We start from the raw sequence: 22,313 nt of genomic DNA on the forward strand, positions 1-22,313 counted from the left end.
TCACATTTGCTTGTCACATTGAACAGGTGCCTCAAGGCCTTTACATATGCTGTTCCTTCTGCCTGGAATGCTCTTCCCTGCCACTCACACATTCGTGTGCTTTCAGTCCTGGCTTACATAAATTACTCTAAGAAGCTTGTCACAATTCACCTCTCTTAAACCCCAGCTCCTCACCTTCCTATCTTTATCCCAATGCAGTTTAAATTCCTGTTGTTTATTCTTAGGGCCTCTTCAGTTCTTTATAATTTTAAACGTCATTGTAGATCTCAGTTCAATACTTATTTTCCTCTCTATTCCCTATGTTCGATGAGGACTTCTGAGTGCAGTGTTCAGAGTTACATACTCATTGTCTGGAACACTATCCAGTGCGTGATCAATAATAAGACTCAGTAGATTCCTTTAAACATTATGTTCACTTTATTTCATTTGCTTCTCCAAACTCTAGTTGCTGTTACTTAATAATGTCTATTTTTCTGACGTAGTTCTGACTTATCTTTAATGTTTGGGATGGGTTGTCCTAGTGCCTTGGGTGCTTCATAGGGAATATGGTCATTCCTCAAGTGTAATATGTGCATATTAGCTGCAAGTGTTGATCATTCTGGTTGTTTTTGTGAATCCCAGTAGATCCAGTGTCCTGCTACCAGAATAGTACAGTACAAAAGGTGTACTATGATAAGACCACAGCTAGAATTGTGTCATTTTTTTCTTTTTTTTTTAAGCCTTATTTATTTATTTGGAAGTCGGAGTTACAGAGAGAGGGAGAAACAGAAAGAGTGAGAGATCTTCCAACCTTGGGTTTACTCCCCAAATGGCTGCAACTTCCAAGACTGGACCAGACCAAAGCCAGGAGCCAGGGGCCTCCTCTGTTTCTCCCACATGGGTGCAGGGGCTCAAGCAATTGGCCTTCTGCTGCTGCTTTCCCAGATGCATCAGCAGGGAGCCGGATTGGAAGTGGAGCATCCGGGACACAACCCAGTATCCATATGGGATGCTGATGTCACAGGCAGCAGCCCTACTCACTACACCACAACACCAGCCTCCTCTTCTTTTGTAAAGCTTTTCATTTTCATGACATTGCATTCTGATTTCCTAATCCTTGCTTAGGAAGTGCAAAATTAATAGCTTTTGTGTAAGAATTTAGAATATAAATGGGTTTATTTATTTATTTTAAAGATTTATTTATCTGTTTGCAAGGTAGAGTTATAGGGAGGCAGAGGAGATAGGGGAGGGAGAGAAGTCTTCCATCCACTGGTTCAGATGGCCACAATGGCTGGAGCTGTGCTGTTCTGAAGCCAGGAACCAGAAGCTTCTTCCAGGTCTCCAACATGGGTGCAGGGACTGAAGGACTTGGGCCATCTTCTGCTATTTTCCCAGGCCATAGCAGAGAGCTAGATTGGAGGTGAAGCAGCCAGGACTCAAACCAGCTCCCGTATAGGATGCTGGCACTGCAGGCAGCGGCATTACTTGCTGTACCACAGCACTGGCCTCTTAAATGGGTTTAAAAATAAAAACCTACACAAAATATTTCATTTGAGCAGTTAGTATTTTTTTAAAATTTATTTATTTATTTGAAAGGCAGAGTTACTGAGAGGCAGAGGTTCATTCCCCAGATAGCCACAACAGCTGGAGCTATGCTAATCTGAAGCCAGGAGCCAGGAGCATCTTCTTGGTCTCCCATGTGGGTGCAGGGGCCCAAGGACTTGGGCCATCTTCTACCGTTTTCCCAGGCCACAGCAGAGAGCTGGATTGGAAGTGGAGCAGTCAGGACTAGAACTAGCACCTGTATGGATGCCAGCACTGCAGGTGGTGGGTTTAACTGCTTACGCCACAGCACCAGACCCAGTATTTTTTTTAAGTGTTTTTAATGCTTTTTAAATTTTTTAAAGATTTATTTTATTTTATATGAAAGAATTGCAGAGAGAGGTACAGACAGAGAGAGAGGTCTTCCATCCGCTGGTTCACTCCCCAGATGGCCACAATGGCCGGAGCTGAGCTGATCTGAAGCCAGGAGCCAGGAGCTTCTTTCCGGTCTCCCACATGGGTGCAGGGGCCCAAGGACTTGGGCCATCTTCCACCGCTTTCCCAGGCCGTAGCAGAGAGCTGGATCGGAAGTGGAGCAGCCGGGACTAGAACTGGTGCCCATATGGGATGCCGGCGCTTCAGGTCAGGGCTTTAACCTACTGTGCCACAGTGCTGGCCCCTGCTTTTTTATTTTTTAAATATTTATTTCTTTGGCAGAGTTGAAGAGATCTTCGGTCCACTGGCTCATTCCCCAGCAGGCACATTAGCAGGAGCTAGATCAGAAGCAGAGTAGCTGGGACTCATGAGATGTCAGTGTCACAGGCAGTGCCTTAACATGCTGTACCACTGTGCTGGCCCCTGAACAGTTAGTATATCTAAGTTTCCTAATAAAGCTAGATTATTATATACTTGTGATGTGTGTTGGATAGCTTAAAGGAGAAAAATTTTCTGGTACATTGAGTTTGTTTATTTATTTATTTATTTATTTACTTGAGAGGTAGAGTTACAGACAGAGAGAGGGAGAGACAGAGAGAGAGGTCTTCCATCCACTGGTTCACTCCCCAAATGGCTGCTACAGCTCCTGGAGCTTTGCTGTTCCAAAGCCAGGGGCCAGGAGCTGCTTCTGCGTCTCCCACATTAGTGCAGAGGCCCAAGTGCTCGTGCCATCTTCTACTGATTTCCCAGGCCTAGCAGAGAGCTGAACTGGAAGAGGAACAGCTGGGACTAGAACTAGCACCCAGGGTTTGCCAGTGCTGCAGGCAGAGGATCAACCTACTGCGCCACAGCGCCGGCGGTACATTGAGTTTAATATGATATCTAACTATTACTTTTCTACTCATTAGATAATATACCTTTTTTTACAGTTCAAACGATATGTCAGTAAACTTCGAAGTAAAAGTACAGTTTACAAAAAGAAGCATCAAATAATAGCTGAATTTAAAGCCGAATTTGGTCTCTTGCAAAGGACAGAAGAACTTCTTAAGCAGCGTCATGAAAATATTCAGCACCAGCTGGTAAGATGGTATTATCTTAGATTCTATGACTACAAATGCCAGGGGCTTTATGGGTTATACTTTATACTGAGATAACTATTTTCACTGGAAACCTTTAAAATTATTTTCTTTGATTAATTACAGAGATGTCATATAAGGTGATTCATTTATCTTTAATGTGCAATAAGTGCTGACTTTGTGTGTGTGAGCTAACTTTGGGGTTATTAATAGAAGTGGAATTCTAAGTAGGGTTTTCTTTTGCTTAGCTACTTAATATGAGTAAAATTATCATACCAAGAGAGTGACTGTGAAATATTTATTTCTAAGCAGCCACTTCCAAGGCGCTTTGGAAAGGAATATCCAGAGAAAGTGCTGTGTAGAAGTTTGCCTGCAGGCTTGGTCCTTATGTGTTTGTGCATTGGTTGTCAGTATAGTCCAACAGCAAAGCTGTTACTGTGCATGCCAGTTCTGAGTTTTCTTGGTTTGGCTTTTTTGTTTTCACCCTTGGGGAAGCTTGCTTCAGGATGCTGGATCACCAACTAGCAATAATCTGAAAGAGGTAAATGAATTTCAGCCAGTTGTGGTTCATTTTAGCTGGTAATATGAACTTTTCTGTCTCATGCTGAAAAGGGAAAAGATTGAAAATTTACTATGAATCAAATGTGGATCCTAACAGCACTAACTGTAAAATTGATTGTAGTAAACTAGTAAAGCCACATGGAAGACAGTTTGGAGATTCCTCAGAAACCTGAATATAGCCCTACCACATGACCCAACCATCCCACTCCTTGGAATTTAACCAAAGGAAATTAATGGCAAATAAAAGAGCTGTCTGCACCTCAATGTTAATTGCAGCTCAATTCACAATAGCTAAGACGTGGAATCAACCTAAATGCCCATTAACAGTAGACTGAATAAAGAAATTATGGTATATGTACTCTATAGAATACTATACAGCAGGGCTGGCGCCGTGCCTCAATAGGCTAATCCTCTGCCTAGCAGCGCCGGCATACGGGTTCTAGTCCCGGTCGGGCGCCGGATTCTGTGCCGGTTGCCCCTCTTCCAGGCCAGCTCTCTGCTATGACCCGGGAGTGCAGTGGAGGATGGCCCAAGTGCTTGGGCCCTGCACCCGCATGGGAGACCAGGAAAAGCACCTGGCTCCTGCCTTCGGATCAGCGCAATGCACCGGCCGCGGTGGCCATTGGAGGGTGAACCAACAGCAAAAGGAAGACCTTTCTCTCTGTCTCTCTCACTGTCCACTCTGCCTGTCAAAAAAAAAAAATACTATACTATACAGCAGTAAAAAAAAATGAAATCCAGTCATTTGCAACAAAAAGGAGGAATCTGGAAAACATCATGCTGAGTAAAATAAGCCAGTCCCAAAGGGACAAATATCATATGTTCTCCCTGATCTGTGACAACTAACTGAGCACCTACAAGGAAGCCTGTAGAAGTGAAATGGACACTATGAGAAACAATGATTTGATCAGCCCTTGTCCTGACTGTCGAGGAACAACTTACTATTTTATTCCTTTTAGTATTTTTTTTGTTCTACTTAATATCATTGGTTGAACTCTTTAACACACAATTATTCTTAGGTGTTTAAATTTAACTGAAAAATGATACCTGTTAAATATAAGAGTGGGAATAAGAGAGGAAGGAGATGTACAGTTTGGCACATGCTCACTCGGACTTACCCCTAATGGTAGAGCTAGAAACGTGCCAGGGGATTCCAAATCAATCCCATCAAGGTGGTATGTACCAATGCCATCTTACTAGTCAAAGTGATTAGTTCCAGTTCATAATTGATCATAATGATAGAAAAAAGTGTCAAAGGGATCACATAAACAAGACTAGTGTCTGCTAATAATAACTGATAGAATTAAAAAGGAGAGAACAATCCAACATGGGAAGTTGAATTCTCATAGAATGGCAGATGCCCTAAACAGCACTCTGGCCTCAGAATCAGCCCTTAAGGCATTTGGATCTGGCTAAAAAGCCCATAAGAGTTTTGTATGGAAAGCCAAGACACTGTGGCAAAAAAAAAAAAAAAAAAAAAAACAAACCTAAATGAAAGATCTTCGTGAGTGAGATCCTAGTGGAAAGAAGGGGCCATCAAAGAAGGAGGTATCTTTCTCTGAAGGGAGGAGAGAACTTTCACTTTGACTATGGCCTTGTCTAAATAAGGTCGGAGTTTGTGAACTCAAAAGGCTTCCATAGCCTTAGCAGCTCAAGACAAGAGCCTCGGGTGATTACTGACAATATCCACTGCAGTCTACCCCTTGCGCTGCCAAAATCTACTTGTTTCTCATATTAGATTTACTCCATCCAAGAATAATTCCAACAGGATTCTGATTGGTCACAATTTCTAGGCAAATTTATAGAAAGGTTATTAGTAACACTAATTGAAAGTCTCATTGCTCCATTTGGTTCCAAGAACACAGCCTGTACTCAACGTTTCCTTCCTCTGCCATCTATTCCAGATTCCCTCAGCTTCAGCTAGTACTTCCTCTAGTCTTATTTGATGGGATTACCCAGGCCCTCATCCATGTGAAGCGTGAGACTCTAGTAACCTTTGCTTATCAGGCTGTGGTTACTATACTTGCCTATTTACAATTATACTTCAAAAATTTTGTGGAAAAATTGAATTGAAAGATGTTTATTTTGGTGCAAATAATTGTAAAATTTGTACAGTTTCTTTATATTATGTGTTTCCTGTGAACTTTTTGAAGATCCTCACATAGTTAAAATTGGGTATGGGAGTGCCAACATATGCCCTAGTACCAGGTATATTTCTTTTTGCCTCTATTATATAGCAGGATCTATATTGCCTTGTGATGTCCTGACAATATTATTTTGTTTGCCTGCTGGCCTGTTGGCATGGGAACCCAAGTGACCAGATGGTGGTCATAGCAGTAAGTTTAAAAGGCCTCTGAATGTACCCCTTGCGGTGGTAGAACCAGAACATCTGTACCTACACAGCCTAAAGATGTCTGGAAAGGAAGCGTAATTCCCTAAATGGATCAGTGTGGATTATGGCGAGTGGTAACACTCATACTTTCGTTTCATGATTCCAGGACTCGCATTCTCTTGGGAACACAGCACCATGTAATAGGCATTGGTTTAAGGTGTTCACCTGTCCTGAAAAATAGAACTCACTTCACAGGCTATCAGTTCCAAGCTGGGACCTTTGTTGTGCCTTCAGGAAGCCATTCTGCTGTTCGGTTAGGCCATCAGTTACCTGGATGGTGTGATGTATCAGAAAATGACTGACTCCCATGGGCATGTGCATCTCCACTCTTAGTGCCTATTCTCATGCATTTATTCACATGCTTCTTCACTAGACATCCTTGTCTTTAAACTTCCAATCTTGCTATCTTTACTTCTTCCAGGCTCCTGACCAGCAAGCTAAGCCATATTCCACTGCCCTAAGGATATAGAATAATCTGGAGTTGTAAACTTCACAAGTGGGTCTTATCCATATACTCCCATCCCTCGCTCTTTTCCTTATCAGGATCCTGACTTTGGCGTAGAATACTTACCTAGACAAAGAACTTAACCTTCTCTATGTTTTGTCTGTCTTACCATTAAGTCCTATGCCTGTTTTTCATATCTTTCTTCTCTTTAGCCATGGGAAGTGTGGTTTATTTAAAGCTCCTAAGGAGGTTCTATGACTTTACCACTTTGTTTTAAATTACTGACTCATGCATTTAAGCCTGTCATTTATCTGATACGTCAACAAATATGCGTTAGCTGGTATAGTGTCACTGGCATTTGAGAAGGAATAATAACTATAAAGAACATGGAATTTGGGGGCCGATGCTGTGGCGCAGTGGATTAACGCTCCAGCTTGCAGTGCCAGCATCCCTTTTGGGTGCTGTTTCTCCACTTCTGACCCAGCTCCTGCTAATGTTCCTGGGAAAGCAGCAAAGGATGGTCCAAGTCGTTGCGCCCTTGCATCAACGTAGGAGACCCAGAAGAAGCTCCTGGTTCCTGATCAGCTCATCTCCAGCCTTTGTGGCCATTTGGGGCGTGAACCAGCAGGTGGAGGACCTCTCTCTCTCTCTGTGTCACTACTTCTCTCTGTAACTTTTTCAAATAAATAAATCTTTAAAGAAAAAAGAATATGGAATATGGAATTAGCTCTCACTAAGCTCCATTGATGGTTGAAGAGAATGGGTGCTGAGTCTGCAATGGGATACCTGTCTTTATCTCTATTTTAAGTTCCATTCTCTTTTAAATCTTCTCCAGTAAGGTTTTTTTTTTAAATATTTATTTACTTATTTGAAAACTGGAGCTACAGAGAGGGAGAGACAGAGAGAGATCTTCCATCAGCTGGTTCACTCCCCAGTTGGCCGCAATGGCCGGAGCTGTGCCTATCTGAAGCCAGGAGCCAGGAGTTTCTTTCGGGTCTCCCACATGGGTGCAGGGGCCCAAGGACTTGGGCCATCTTCTACTGCTTTCCCAGGCTATTGCAGAGAGTTGGATCGGAAGTGGAGCAGCTGGGACTCGAACTGGCGGCCATATGGGATGTGGGCACCGCAGGTGGCAGCTTTACCCACTACTTCACAGGGCTAGCCCAATGAGGTTTTTTTTTTTTTTTTTTAAGATTTATTTATTTATTTGAAAGAGCTACAGAGAGAGAGGAGGAGAGGCAGAAAGAGAGAGAGAGAGAGAGAGAGAGATCTTCCATCCACTGATTCACTCCCCAATTGGCTGCAATGGCTGGAGCTGCGCCTATCCAAAGCTAGGAGCCAGTAGCTTCCTCCAGGTCTTCCACACTGGCACAGGGGCCCAAAGACTTGGGCCGTCCTCTGCTGCCCTCCCATGCCAAAGCAGAGAGCTGGATTGGAAGCGGAGCAACCGGAACACGAACCGGCACCCATTTGGGATGCCAGCACTGTAGGCAGCAGCTTTATCCGCTATGCCACAATGCCGACCCGAACCCCCAATAAAGGTTTTTTTTTTTTTTTTAATTTCTTTTTTGACAGGCAGAGTGGACAGTGAGAGAGAGAGACAGAGAGAAAGGTCTTCCTTTGCCGTTGGTTCACCCTCCAATGGCCGCCGCGGCCGGCGCGCCGCGCTGATCCGATGGCAGGAGCCAGGAGCCAGGTGCTTTTCCTGGTCTCCCATGGGGTGCAGGGCCCAAGCACCTGGGCCATCCTCCACTGCACTCCCTGGCCACAGCAGAGAGCTGGCCTGGAAGAGGGGCAACCGGGACAGAATCCGGTGCCCCAACCGGGACTAGAACCCAGGGTGCCGGTGCTGCAGGCGGAGGATTAGCCTAGTGAGCCGCGGCGCCGGCCCCCCCCAATAAAGTTTTAATACCCACTTTTCCACTGAAATTTCTCTTGTCAGGTCACCAGTACTGTCACATTGTGAAATCCAGTGATCAATTCTTAGTCCATTTCCTGTTCAACTGTTAGCAAGGTTAGACATAGTTAATCCATCCTTCTTCCTGTAAAATTTTTCTCCACCTGTCTTCTAGGGTACTATACTTTCTTGCTTTTTCTCCCAAACTAACACTCCTGTTCCCACTGCATTACTGTTTTCTTCTTTTTTCAAGATCCAAATGTTGAGTTCTCCAGGTTAGTTCTTAGATCTCTACTCACATCCTTGGTGGTATTAGACTCTCTGTTTGCTGATAAGTCACAAATATTTATCACCATTCCAGATTTCTCTTCCATTCACATCTTGTACATATAACGTCTTGACCTTTCCAACTGGATATTTAATAGACATTTCAGATTTTTGCCGTATCTGAAGCTAAGCTTCTGCTCTTCATCATCTCGTCTTCCCCAGTCTTCCTCATTGCAACAAATGGCAGCTTCATCTGTCAGTCAGTCCCTCAGGCCTTGAATGTGTGCTTTACCCTTTCCTTTATCCCCCCACATCAAATCTGTCACAGTATCTTCTCGACTCTGCCTGTAGAATGTACACAGAACCACTTATTGCCTGTCACCATCACCACACTGATTCCAAAATCATCATCATCATCTAACTCGAGTTACTGGAGTGGCCTTCCAGTTGACCTCCCTGCAGATGTTAAATTGATCGTTTGAAAATTCTTCTATTCTGAACTCTCCAACACCTCTCCATCTCATTTAAAACAAGTCAAAGCTCTTTCATTGGCCTAAAAATAATTATATAATTTATCATTTAAACTTGGATACTTGTGAGCTCAAAGGACAATAGATATAAACTGAGACTGTCCCAGCAAACCACCTGAGCCCTATGTGATCCTTATCTCACCCCTGCTTCATTTTCACTGTGTTCTCAGCCTCATCAGCTTCCTTGCTGTGTCTTGAACAGGCAAGGGTATGTCCTTGCCTCATGGCTTTTGCTGATACCATGCTTGCTGATACCATGAGCATCTGTTTGGCTTACTCCCTCAGTTCCTTCAGGGAAGACATTCTGTAACTACTGAGATTCCAGCCCCATTCTCACCTCACATTATATGCACTTTATTTACTTATTTACATATTACTTATTTATTCCCGCTAGAAGTAAGCTGTATGAGTGAAGGGTTTCTTTTTCCTATTTTGTTTATTGTTGTGTATCTGCTGCCTGGAACTGTGGTTGGTACATTTATTTGTATAATAAATATTGAATGTGTAAATAAATGAAAAACAACTTATCACTGGAAAATTCATTTATTCACTAAATGTTTATGAAGTGCATCCTTTTTTTTTTAGTTCTGTGTTAAGTACATTGCATTATTCTAAAGTTTTAAAATTAAAAATACTTTCTTGAAGATACTATAGTAAAATTTAGTACAGGTTTATCCCATATAGGCATCCCTTAGGATTCTCAACTAATCTGTTGTATTTACAACTTTCTGTTATGTTTGAAATCTGTAGTATGGGAAGCAGCAAGATTTTCATGGTGGTTATTTGACATTTTTATTCTATAGCAAACTACTGAGGAGAAAAAGGGCATATCTGGGTATAGTTACACCCAAGAAGAGCTGGAAAGAGTGTCTGCCCTGAAGAGTGAAGTTGATGAAATGAAAGGGCGAACACTGGATGACATGTCTGAAATGGTGATTATAGTTTGAGTTGTGTTTTTTGTTTGTTTGTTTTAGTTTCTTTTTATTGCACAGCCAGAAAGTGGGTGTTTTTGTGTTTGTGCTGTTAGCAACGAAATATTCAATTTTCCTTTCTGCATATTGTTTATATTCTTTTATTTGTCTTTATCTCTTTTGTATTTTTCCATTCTATTAATATTGTCCAACTTCTAATAATTTATGCATTCTGTGCATTTCTTAAATACATAAAAGTTATATAACTTAAGATAAAAATAAGTTTCCCTAAATTATATCATCCTACCCAATAAAATTGCATGTTTCTTTGTATTCATGGTATTTTTCTGTAAATAGAGCTACTGTTCAGTTAGAAGGCATTGGTACATTTTCACTAGGCTATAAAATATGAAAATCTTTACTTACTTGTGGTAATAACTGCTGCCCCAAACTCTCAGCAGTTACTTTCAGAGCCATTGCTGTGGCATAGTAGGTGGGGCTGCTGTCTGCAGTGCTGGCATCCCATTTGGGTGCCAGTTCGAGTCCTGGCTGCTCTACTTCCAATCCAGATCTCTGCTATGGCCTCGGAAAATAGTAGAGGATTGGGCCCCAGCACCCACATGGGAGACCTGGAAGAAGCTCCTGTCTCCTAGCTTCAGATTGGCTCAGCTCTGGCCGTTGCTGCCATCTTGGGGAGTGAACCAGCATTTGGAAAACTTCTCTCTCTCTCTGCCTCTGCCTCTTTGTAACTCTGCCTTTCAAATAAATAAATAAATCTTAAAAAAAAAAAAGTTACTTTCCTCCAGCTTCCTTGTCCACACTGACCATTCCTGAGAATCCACTGGATCAGATCACAATCTAAATCATACATTTTTAAAAGACTTTTTTTTTATTTATTTGAAAGGTGGAGTTACAGAAAGAGAGAAAGTGACAGAGAAATAGAGACAGAGATATCTACCATCCACTGGTTCACTCCTCAAATGTCTGCAACAGCGAGGGCTGTGCCAGATCAATGCCAGGAGCCTGGAACTTCTTCTGGGTCTCCCATGAGTGCAGGGCCCAAGTATTTGGGCCATCTTCCACTGCTCGACCTGGCACCCCAATAAGATGCTGGCATCACAAGTGGCAGCTTAATCTGCTATACTACAACATAGACCCCACAGTCTAACTCCTAAAATGCTTAGCACAAAAGAAGCCTCCAAGACTTTATTTTTCTCTGTGACTGGTGTTTATTCCAACTGATGATTACTTAATGCCATACAGGTTATTAAGTATTTTTTTATTTATCTGAAAGACAGAGTTACAGAGAGAGGTAGAGAGAGGTCTTCTATCCGCTGGTTCACTCCCCAGATGACTGCAACGGCCGGAGCTGCGCAGATCCGAAGCCAGGAGCCAGGAGCTTTTTCCAGGTCTCCCATGCAGGTGCAGGAGCCCAAGGACTTGGGCCATCTTCTACTGCTATCCCAGGCCATAGCAGAGAGCTGGATCGGAAGAGCAGCCGGGACTAGAACTGGTGCCCATATGGGATGCCGGCACTTCAGGCCAGGGCATTAACCCACTGTGCCACAGCACCAGCCCCTATTAAGTATTTTGAATATCACTCCATCATGCTTATGTATATTTTATATAAACTACATAATTATGCAGTTTATATAATACAACATTAGTGTAGTTATATAAAGGGAACTTTGTCATTTATTTTGTTGAGTATTAGATTATAAATATTTCCCCATTAATGGATTATAGTCTTGACCTTTTGAATAGTTAAATAATATTCCATCTTGGTAAGGAATCAAGATTTACTCCATTATTTCCCAATTGTTTGGCATTAAAGTAATTTATAGGCTATTTTTAACTCATATATTTAATGCTGTAATCTCTTAATACACATAGTATTTTTTTTTAGAAAAATAGAAATTGTTTTAGCTGTCATTTTTTTTTTTTGTTTAAATGACAGGTAAAAAGACTAAATTCACTGGTATCTGAAAAGAAGTCAGCTCTGGCCCCAGTTATAAAAGAACTACGCCAGTTGCGTCAGAAATGCCAAGTAAGTGAATTTTATTTTGTGACGCTTTGGTATTCTATGTTGGTCAGATGTACTAAATAGAATCCTGAATATTGTATTTAGGTAAGTATAGAAAATAAATTTTTTGAAGATTTACTTATTTATTTGAAAGTTAGAGCTACACAAAAAGAGAAGGAGAGGCAGAGAGACACAGAGAGAGAGAGAGAGGTCTTCCATCCACTGGTTCACTCTCCAATTGGCTGCAATGGCTGGAGCTGTGCCGATCTGAGCCAGGAGCCAGGAGCTTCTTCCTTGTCTCCCACAGGAGTGCAGGGTCCCAAGCACTTGGGCCATCTTCTACTGCTTTCATAGGCCACAGCAGAGAGCTGGATCGGAAGTGGAGCAGCCAGGATTCAAAATGGCACCCACATGGGATGCTGGCACTGCAGGTGGTGGCTTTACCTGATAAACTACAGCACCAGTCCCAGAAAATAAATTATTGTGGTTATCATATTGATATGATTCTGCAGAAGACAGTAATAATGTTATCTACAAAGGTTTTTCTTTAATTTATGCTGCTTATTTTGTCATTTTGGAGATAGAGAACCTGAAATCCAAAGTGCATCAAAGTCATGTGCATGTCTGAGCTATAAATATGAAGTCAAATTCTTCTGTGGCCAGGTAAGGGCTCAGAGTCTACCAGCAAGTAGTGAAAGTGAATTTAGATGAATGAAGTTGCTCTGCTGGAGGCATGGTAGGGGACAAACTCTGATAGATTATGAAATAATGAAATACCATTACTAGCAAGCTAATTCAAAGCAGTGCTTCAAAGATAAACTGTCAGGAGGGAACTACTTTTCACAAATGCTCATCAGGTGGCCTCTGCTGTTTGACATCAGAAGTTGTTATTTCATCGCTCTCTGTGTAGTAATTTAGGTTCATATGAGAGCTGTACAACATGTTCCTGAGGATGGAATTAGAAAAGTCTTCATGAATATCATCAATCAGTCAGAGAAGCGGAGTGAATAATCACAAGGACTTAGAGGTCAGTTAGACACAATTTCCTTTTTATACAAAATGCCATAGAGTGCAAGGTAAGTTCACTGGCTTATCCCAGTAGACAAATAGTTGTTATTTGACTCCAGCTTCTGTAGCATCATATTTCAGAACTGCTTGTACCGTCACACACCACTGCCATCACAAAGGAAGTGGAATAGACAAGTCCTTGCTCTTGGAGTTCATTCTCCCATAGATCAGGTGGGACAAAAGCAGCTAAAGAAATTCAAGAAAAACAAAAGATAGCCCAACTTAAGAAAAAATGGGATCAAAACTTATACCTAACTGATAAGGAAAGAGGAAACAGACAATGGGTTAGAAAGGAAAAGTTTGAGAAAGATTTTTGAGCAAAGTTTTTGGATTGAAGATACCAAGAATTATTTTCATAGATGCATTCTAACTCATTAATTTTCTTAATGGTTTTCTTTAAAAAAAAAAAAAGCATTTAGTATTTATTTGAAAGGCAGAGTTATAGACAGAGAAGAGAGACAGAGAGATCTTCCATCTGCTGTCACTCACCAAATGGCCGCAACAACTAGGGCTAGGCCAGGCTGAAGCCAGAACCAAGGAGCTTCTTCCAGATCTCCCATGTGAGTGCAAAGGCCCAAGGACTTGGGCCATCTTCCATTGCTTTCCCAGGCGCATTAGCAGGGAGCTGGGTTAGAAGTAGAGCAGCTGGGACTGGAATTGGCACCCATATGGTCATTATAGGGCCAATTCAGGGATATGCAGTAGGAATTTATGGTGAGCTTTACAACCTGCCGTGATTGGGAAATACTCAAGCAGGCCAAAGACAGAGTCTTAGCTCAAGGTACCAGTTGCACCAGCTGTGAGAAGTCAGGTGGAGTAATTGAAAATATGGGCTATGTTCAGACAGATCTAGATAATTTTGGAGAAGTAACTTCATTGTCTTAAGTTTCAACCCATTTATCTGGTCCCTTCTTAATAAGAAGGTTATAAAGTGCAGGTGAAATAACACGTGGGGGGGGGGGGTCTTTGAAAAGTTCATGGAAAATACGTACAGTGAAAAAACTATGTACAGATTTCAAAAAAAGTACACCAAAATAAATATTGTATTTAATTTTCTGTGAACTTGAAATGTATTTATCATTAAAATTATTTTAAATAGTTTTTTAAGATTTATTTTATTTATTTGTTTTTTTTTTAAGATTTATTTATTTATTTGAAAGACAGAGTTACAGAGAGAGAGAAGGAGAGGCAGAGAGAGAGAGAGGTCTTGCATCCGCTGGTTGGCCACAGTAGCCGGAGCTGTGCCAATCTGAAGCCAGGAGCCAAGAGCTTCCTCCAGGTCTCCCATGTGGGTGCAGGGGCCCAAGGACTTAGGCCATCTTCTACTGCTTTCCCAGGCCATAGCAGAGAGCTGGATCAGAAGTGGAGCAGCCAGGACACGAACTGGCACCCATATGGGATGCCAGGACTGCAGGTGGCGGCTTTACCAGCTACGCCACAGCGCCGGCCCCTATTTTATTTATTTGAAAGGTAGAGGTAGAGGTAGAGAGAGAGAAAGAGAGAGAGAGAAAGTTTTCCATCTGCTGGTTCACTCCCCAAATGGCTGCAACAGCCTGAGCTGGGCTGATCCAAAGCCAGGATCCAGGAGCTTCTTCTGGGTCTCCCATGTGGGTGCAGGGGCCCAAGCACTTGGGCCATCTTCTGCTGCATTCCCAGGCACATTAACAGGGAGCTGGAACGAAAATGGGGCAGCTGGGACTCAAACTGCCACCCATATGGGATTCTGGTGCTGTAAACATCAGCTTTACCTGCTGCACCACAATGCCAGCCCCTTAAATAGTTTAAAAGAAGGTATTTTGTGCTTTTAACTGAATTTTTTTTCAAAGTAAAACCTAATACCAAATCTTAAATTCTACAGTCATTTGTATCAATAGCATAACCAAAACTTAAAATTTCTTTTCATGATTTAACTAGAGTTCTTTTTGTGTGAAGCTCTGCCTGTCTTTCCCACTGAGTGAATTTGTAACTGTTTTCCCACCAGCCCTAACAACATAGCTCTTCCAGTTCTTTCCATAGTCATCAAGTCAGAGGGGTGCCTGAAGCATCTTAGCATTTCCATTTGTCTTCTGCCATATTGAAAAGTCAGCTGCTAAAGAAAGACACTGAATTCCCTTACTATGGAGTACCTAGAGTAAATTCACAAGAAAAGAAGTAGAAGGGTGGTTGCTAGGAGCTAGGGGGATGAAAAAGGTAGAGTTAATGATCAGTGGGTACCAAGTTTCAGTTTGGAAAGATAAAAAACATTCTGGAGATGGATAAGGATGATGGTTAACACAACAAGGTGAATGTTCTTAACTGCCACTGGACTGTACACTTTAAAATGATTTAAATAACAGCTTTTATTTTATGAATGCCAGTATCATTTCATAGTAGAAAAATGCAGGATGTGCCTACTTTTGCATTAATTGGTATTTTTTGAAAACATTTAGTTCAGTGCAGCTGTTGAGTGCCTGATGGTTATTTTGCTTATCTCCATATGCCAATCCCCTACATTCATGTATACAGAGTTCTCTTTTTCCTTAAAAACCTTTTATAATAGAAAGTATACTAAAAAATTCAACTGCTTTATCGACTAAGCTCTTTCCAAATATTACCTGGAATTGTTGGTTCCCTATTTTTAATATTATTTGTTTTTTTAACTTCTTTAACTATACTTAACACTTGGGTTTCAATAAAGCATTATCACATTTTTATAGACAGAAGTATTTTGAAATACTTTACATTTCTTAATGGGCAAGCCTCAAATATTTAGAAAATTTTATAGTGAAATGTTAATATATTTCCTTCTTATTGTGCTTGTACATTCAAAATTTGAATTTTAACAATCATTTGAAAATTAGAGTATCACAATTTATGTTTGCCTAAATCTTTTAAGTATCACTTAGAACTGAAATATCATCTTGAGGGACCAGCATTGTGATGGAGCAGATAAAGCTGCTGCCTGTGATGCCGGCATCCCATATGGGCACTGGTTTGTGTCCCTGCTACTCCACTTCTGATCAAGCTCCCTGCTAATGCACCTGGGAAAGCAGCAGAAGATGGCCTAAGTGCTTGGGCCCTTGCAGCCCAGCCCTGGAGTTGCAGCCATTTGGAGAGTGAACCAGCAGATAGAAGATATCTCCCTCCCTTCCCCCCTCCCTCCCTCTAATTCTGACTTTCAAATAAATAAGTCTTTAAAAAAAAAAAAAAAAAGAACTGTGGTACCAAAGTCACATGCCTAACTATTTTTAAAAAAGAAAAAAAATAGCATCTTGAAAAGTTTCATTTTATATTCTTAGGAATAGTTCTAAAATACATGTAATTAAATGGAATTACTAATATTTGGCCAAAAACTAAAATGTTTTAGAGTAATCATAACTTTCTTTAAAATATTATCAATTATTGATTACTTTTTCTTATAAAAGTAAAACCATACTCTTGGCAAGAATTCAAACTCTGTGTGTCCTGATTTTGCTTTTTTTTAAAGATTTATTTATATTAAAGATTTATTTATTTATTTGAAAGGCAGAGTTACAGAGAGAGAGAAGGAGAGACAGAGAGAGATAATCTTCCATCCGCTAGTTCACTCCCCAAATGGCTGCAGCCAGGAGCCAGGAACTTCCTCCAGGTCTTCCACATGGGTACAAGAGCAGAGATTCTCACTGCTTTCCCAGGTGTATTAGCAAGCAGCTAGACAGAAGTGGAGCAGCCTAGACTTGAACCGGTGCCCATATGGGATGCCAGTGCTGCAGACTACAGCTTTAACCTGCTGAGCCACAGCACCAACCTCAAGCCATTATATTTATAACCCCATTTATCACCCATTTTCTTCAGATAGAATCTGTTAATCCTTACAGTGAGAAGAGATAAAATTAGTGTATTTCTTCTTCCTTCCCTCTTCTTTCTCCTCTAGCATCTGACTATAGCTGATTGCATTCTTTTTAAAAAATTTTATTTATTTGAGAGATAAAGTTACAGAGGGAGAGATGGAGGGACATAGACAGAGAGATCCTCCATCCACTGGTTTACTCCTCAAATGACTGCAACAGCCAGAGCAGTCTCTCACATGGGTGCAGGGGCCAGACCAACTTCCATGGCTTTATCAGGCCACAAGCAGAGAGCTGGACTGGAAGCAGAGGCTGGGGCTTTAACCTGCTCCACCACAGCACCACACCTGCGTTGTCTCTGTACTGTGTGCTTACACTGTGACTTGATTGTTAACTTTAAATGATAACCTTTGATATCCCGCTGCCCACCCAGCAATTAAAAAATTGAAGGCACTAGTTACTTATTCTACTTTCCACCTTCTTTTCTGCTTCTCCCTACAGTCTTGGCTGTATCATTTTTACCTTTTCAGGGCATGTAACTTTCACATTCTCTTCTGATACCTTAGTTCTCAGTGTTAGACCTGTCATTGTTATATTCTGTGTTCATTACCAATCCTTTCACCTTCCTTTGTTGCTTGTCTTTAACTTGTCCTCTAGAAGACACAAAAGCTCAGAAGAATGACGAGTTTTGTATGGTCCAGAGTTTATCACCTAAATATTTCAACTTTAGCTTGATTGTTAGATCATGTTTTCTTTCCTTAAGATTTTTTTAAGGGTAGCTACATAATCTTCCAGGATTAAATGTGACTGGAGAGTCCAGCTCTCTGCTGTGGCCCAGGAGTGCAGTGGAGGATGGCTCAAGTGCTTGGGCCCTGCACCCCATGGGAGACCAGGAGAAGCACCTGGCTCCTGCCTTCGGATCAGTGCGGTGCACCGGCCGCGGCAGCCATTGGAGGGTGAACCAACGGCAAAGGAAGACCTTTCTCTCTGTCTCTCTCTCTCACTGTCCGCTCTGCCTGTCAAAAAAAAAAAAAAAAAAAAAAAATGTGGCGAGATCAGAAGTCAACCCAATTTTTTTAGTGACTTGATCTTGAAACCAATGTGTATTTTCCAGCTATTGAGTGCAGGGTTCTCTCTGTGCATCAGAGCAGTTTTCTTCCTTCAGAATTTCCTAGTGAATCAGAGTCGTTGTTTACCAGATTCAGTGAGACTTTTTCAGAAGCTAAGAGTTTGGAGATGGATGACGGTGATAGTTGCACAACATTGTGAATGTATTTGAGCCACTGAATTATATACTTGACAGTGGTTGAAAAGGCAAATGTTATGTCATGTGTATTTTACCACACCAAAAAACCGAAAGCTTCCTGGTTGGAGGCCAGCGTTGTGTTGCAGCATGTTAAGCCACTGCCTGCAAAGACACAGCATCCTGTGTGGATGCCATGGCACTCAAGTCCCAGCTGCTCCATTTCCGAATCAGCTCCCTGTTAAGGTACTTCAGAAAGCAGCAGAAGATGGCCCAAGTACTTGGGTCCCTGCCACCCATGTGGGAGACCTGGATGGAATTCCAGGCGTTGATCTGGCCCAGCCCCAGGTGCTGCCATTTGGAGAGTGAACCAGCAGATGGAAGATCAGCCTCTCTTAAAACCAAAAAACAGAAACAAACTTCTTCTTGGTAAATTACACATTTTATGTTTCTTAACTCTATTCTTGGAAATGCTTTTTGCCTAGGAGTTTTATTTTGTCCCTTCTTTAAAGTGGGTATGCCAGCTTCCTTATGATTTGTATTGCTTGGTATGTCTTTTTATTTCCAGTTTTCCATGTCCTTCATATGTCTCATAAATAATGTAGAGCTGGATTTTGTGTGGGTGTGATTTGTTGCAGCCATTTTGAAAATCTGTTTTAATTGATGAATTCAATCTATTTATTTTGATTATATTTGAATTTTTTCTCTTTGTACATCCTATTTACTGTACTATTTTCTACCCTCCATTGTACCAGTCTTGCTTTTTTCTTTTCATTTTTTATTTATTTATTTGCAAGGAAGAGAGATAGCAACAGAGACAGAGTTCCTATCCACTCATTCATTCCTAAAATGTACTGAGCCTCACCCCAGACCTTGGAATACAATGTAGGTCTGCCACATGGGTGGCAGGAATCCAGCTACTGAGCAATGACTGCCACCTCCCAGGGTCTGCATTAGTAAGAAGCTGGGGTCAGGAGCTGCAGACAGGGATTAAACCCAGACACTGCATCTTAACCAGCATCTTAACTGCTAGTCTAAACACCCACTGTATGTTTTCTTTTTTTCTCATTTATTTCCTTTTCTGTCTTCTACTTTTATGTTGATATGGTTTACTCTTAAATTTTTAATGTATATTCCTGACTTAATTAAGTCTAGATTTAATCAGTATATCTCCCCAACAATACAGGACCTTAGAAGAATTTCACACCCTCTCTGTGCCTTGTACGTGTGTTGTTATCCTCTGGCATTTTATTTCCTTCCTTTTTCTACATCTCTTAAAAGTAGTTTTTGTGGTTGTTACTATTATAGTCACTACTTTATATAATCGTTTCCTGTTTATATTCACCCACATATTTAGCAGTTCTCACCATTTCTGCTTGGATGTTACTCCTTCCTTCTGGATCTAGTTTCCTTCTTCCTGAAATTGTTTCCTTGCTTTGTTTCTTTCAGTGATTGTCTCAGTAAAGAATCGTCACAATAAATAAACCTTTTTCTTCTTCTTCTTACATAATGATTTGGTCAGGAAAAGAATATTTTCACTGCTTTCTCTTTATTTTGTGGAAAGATCTGCTATCAGTTTATTATCACTTCTTTTAAGATAAGATCTTCCCTATAATTGGTTTTAATATTTTTATCTTTTATTTTGATGTCCAGGTTTCATTACCATGATCTAAGTATAGATTTTATTTCATTTACTCTGCTAAAATTTGTGGGTTTTTTTTTAATGTATTTATGGAGAGCCAACGTTGTGCTATAGCGAGTAAAGTGGCTGCCTGCAACAGTAGCATCCCATATGGGCTCCAGTTCAAGTCCTAGCTGCTCTACTTCTGATCCAGCTCCCTGCTAGTGGCCTGGGAAGAAGCAAAGGGAGATGGCCCAAGTGTTTGGGCCCCTGCCAATACATACCCAGAAGAAGCTCCTCGCTTCTGGCTTTGGCATAGCCCAGTGCTGGCCATCTGGGAAGTGAGCCAGCAGATGGAAGATCTCTATTTCTCTCTGTCTCTCCGTCTCTCTCTCTCTCTGTAACTCTTTCAAATGAATAAATAAATATCTATTATTTATTTATTATCTATGTCTCTTGGAAGTGGAGCAGCTGAGACATGAAGCAGCTCCCAGGTGGGGTGCTGGCATTGCAGGCATCAGTCTTACCCAGTGCGCCACAGTGTCGGTCCCAGTTTGTGAGTTTTTTATGTCCTCCATTAATTTTTGAATAATTCTGTGTAATACCTGCAGATATTCTCTCCCTTGCTTTTTTCCTAGTCTGCTTTCCAGCCACTTCTATTAGATATATGGCAGACATAATTACTCTGTTCCCTGCTTATTTAATCTACTTTTATATTTTCATTGTGTTGAATTTTGGATAATTTCTTCAGCTCCATTTTTCTTTTTCTTTATTTATTTGAAGGATTGGGGGTGGGAGGGAGGGAGAGAGCACACTGAAGAGAGGGAGATCTTCTCTCCATTAGTTCACTCTCCAGATGCCCACAACAGCTGGGGCTGAGCTGGAACAGAAGCCAGGAGTCAGGAACTCAGTCCAGGTCTTCCACACAGTGGCAAGTATCCAGTTAATTACTTGAGCCAGAAACCAAACTCAGGTATCCCCAGAGCCAGAGACCAAACTCGCTCATGTCCCAGTATGGGACATGAACATTTTTTTTTTTTTAAGACTTACTTATGGCTGGCGCCGCGGCTCACTAGGCTAATCCTCCACCTAGCGGCGCGGGCACACCGGGTTCTAGTCCTGGTCGGGGCGCCGGATTCTGTCCCAGTTGCCCCTCTTCCAGGCCAGCTCTCTGCTGTGGCCGGGAAGTGCAGTGGAGGATGGCCCAAGTGCTTGGGCCCTGCACCCCATGGGAGACCAGGAAAAACACCTGGCTCCTGCCTTCAGATTAGTGCGGTGCGCCAGCCACAGCGCGCCAGCCGTGGCAGCCATTGGAGGGTGAACCAACGGCAAAGGAAGACCTTTCTCTCTGTCTCTCTCTCTCTCTCACTATCCACTCTGCCTGTCAAAAAAAAGAAAAAGAAAAAAAAAAAAAGAAAAAAGACTCACTTGTTTGGAAGGCAGTTACAGAGAGGCAGAGGCAGAGAAAGCAAGAGAAAGTCTTCTCTCTGCTGATTCACTTCCCAGAGATGGCTGCAACGGCCAGAACTATGTTGATCAGAAGCCAGGAGCTTCTTCCAGGTCTCCCACATGGGTGCAGGGTCCCAAGCACTTGGGCCATCTTCTACTGTTTTTCCAGGCTATAGCAGAGATCTGGATTGGAAGTGGAGCAGCCGGGACTCAAACCGGCACCCACATGGTATGCCGGCACTGCAGGTGGCAGCTTTACCCTCTATGCCACGGTGTCGACCCCGAAATGGGCATCTTAACTGCTATGCCAAATGCCTGCCCCTTTAATTTTGTTTTCAAGTTCATCCGTTTATCTCCTCAGCAGTGTCTGATCTTAGGTTTATTCCACCCATTTAATTTTTTGAATTTTAATTTACTTATTTGAGAGGCTGAGACAGAGAACTCCCATCCACTGGTTCACTCTACATGCCCACAATAGCTGGGACTAGCCAGCCAGGTACTGGGCCAAGACTGAAGTCAGGAGTGGCAGGACCCTGGATGCTTGAGCTATCACTCTGTCTTCTAAGGTCTGCATTAGCAGGAAGCTGGAATCAGGAGCCCGAGCCTGGTATGGAACCTAGGAATTTTGATACGTTTAACCACTAAGCTAACCACCTGCTCCTCACTTACTTTTTTTTTATTTCAATGATTATCTTTTTCATTTTTATTTTTTTCACTGTATTTTTTAAATTTTTGTTTTCTTTTGTAGTTTCTGTTATTTTAAGCATATTTAAACTTATTTCTGGTGTGCAAAGTTCCTTAAGGTGGAGCTCTGCTGATGTTTTTATCCTCTGATTCTCATTCCTAGTAGACTGATTGTTTCCTGGTGTTCTATACCTTTGGACTATGAGCTTACCTTTAACAGGATTTTGTCTCTTGAATCCTGGCAGCCAAGATGGAGGGTGTGTCCCTCCATAGTGGTTTTGTAGTTGCCCTGCTGGGTGTTTTAGCAATATCATAAGCTTGGAGCTCATTATGAGCTAATGTCTCAGCGTGCTAGTTTGTAGACCATGTGGGTAAGGTAAATTC

General features: G+C 41.7%; 1 protein-coding gene across 9 annotated transcripts in view; it reads left to right on the top strand.

The window, feature by feature from the left end:
- IFT81 (intraflagellar transport 81) overlaps positions 1 to 22,313 on the top strand; it is a 198,183-nt gene that overhangs the window by 160,586 nt on the left and 15,284 nt on the right. For all 9 annotated transcript variants that reach the window (XM_089323093.1, XM_089323094.1, XM_089323099.1 and 6 more), the window contains 3 exons: positions 2,886 to 3,035; positions 9,928 to 10,056; positions 11,993 to 12,082. In XM_089323093.1, coding sequence (XP_089179219.1) covers positions 2,886 to 3,035; positions 9,928 to 10,056; positions 11,993 to 12,082 — 369 coding nt within the window. The remainder of the gene's footprint in view (positions 1 to 2,885; positions 3,036 to 9,927; positions 10,057 to 11,992; positions 12,083 to 22,313) is intronic.

The sequence above is a fragment of the Oryctolagus cuniculus genome, chromosome 21 (assembly GCF_051225735.1).
Source record: "Oryctolagus cuniculus isolate XC-2025 breed Fujian yellow rabbit chromosome 21, ASM5122573v1, whole genome shotgun sequence".
NCBI lineage: Eukaryota > Metazoa > Chordata > Mammalia > Lagomorpha > Leporidae > Oryctolagus > Oryctolagus cuniculus.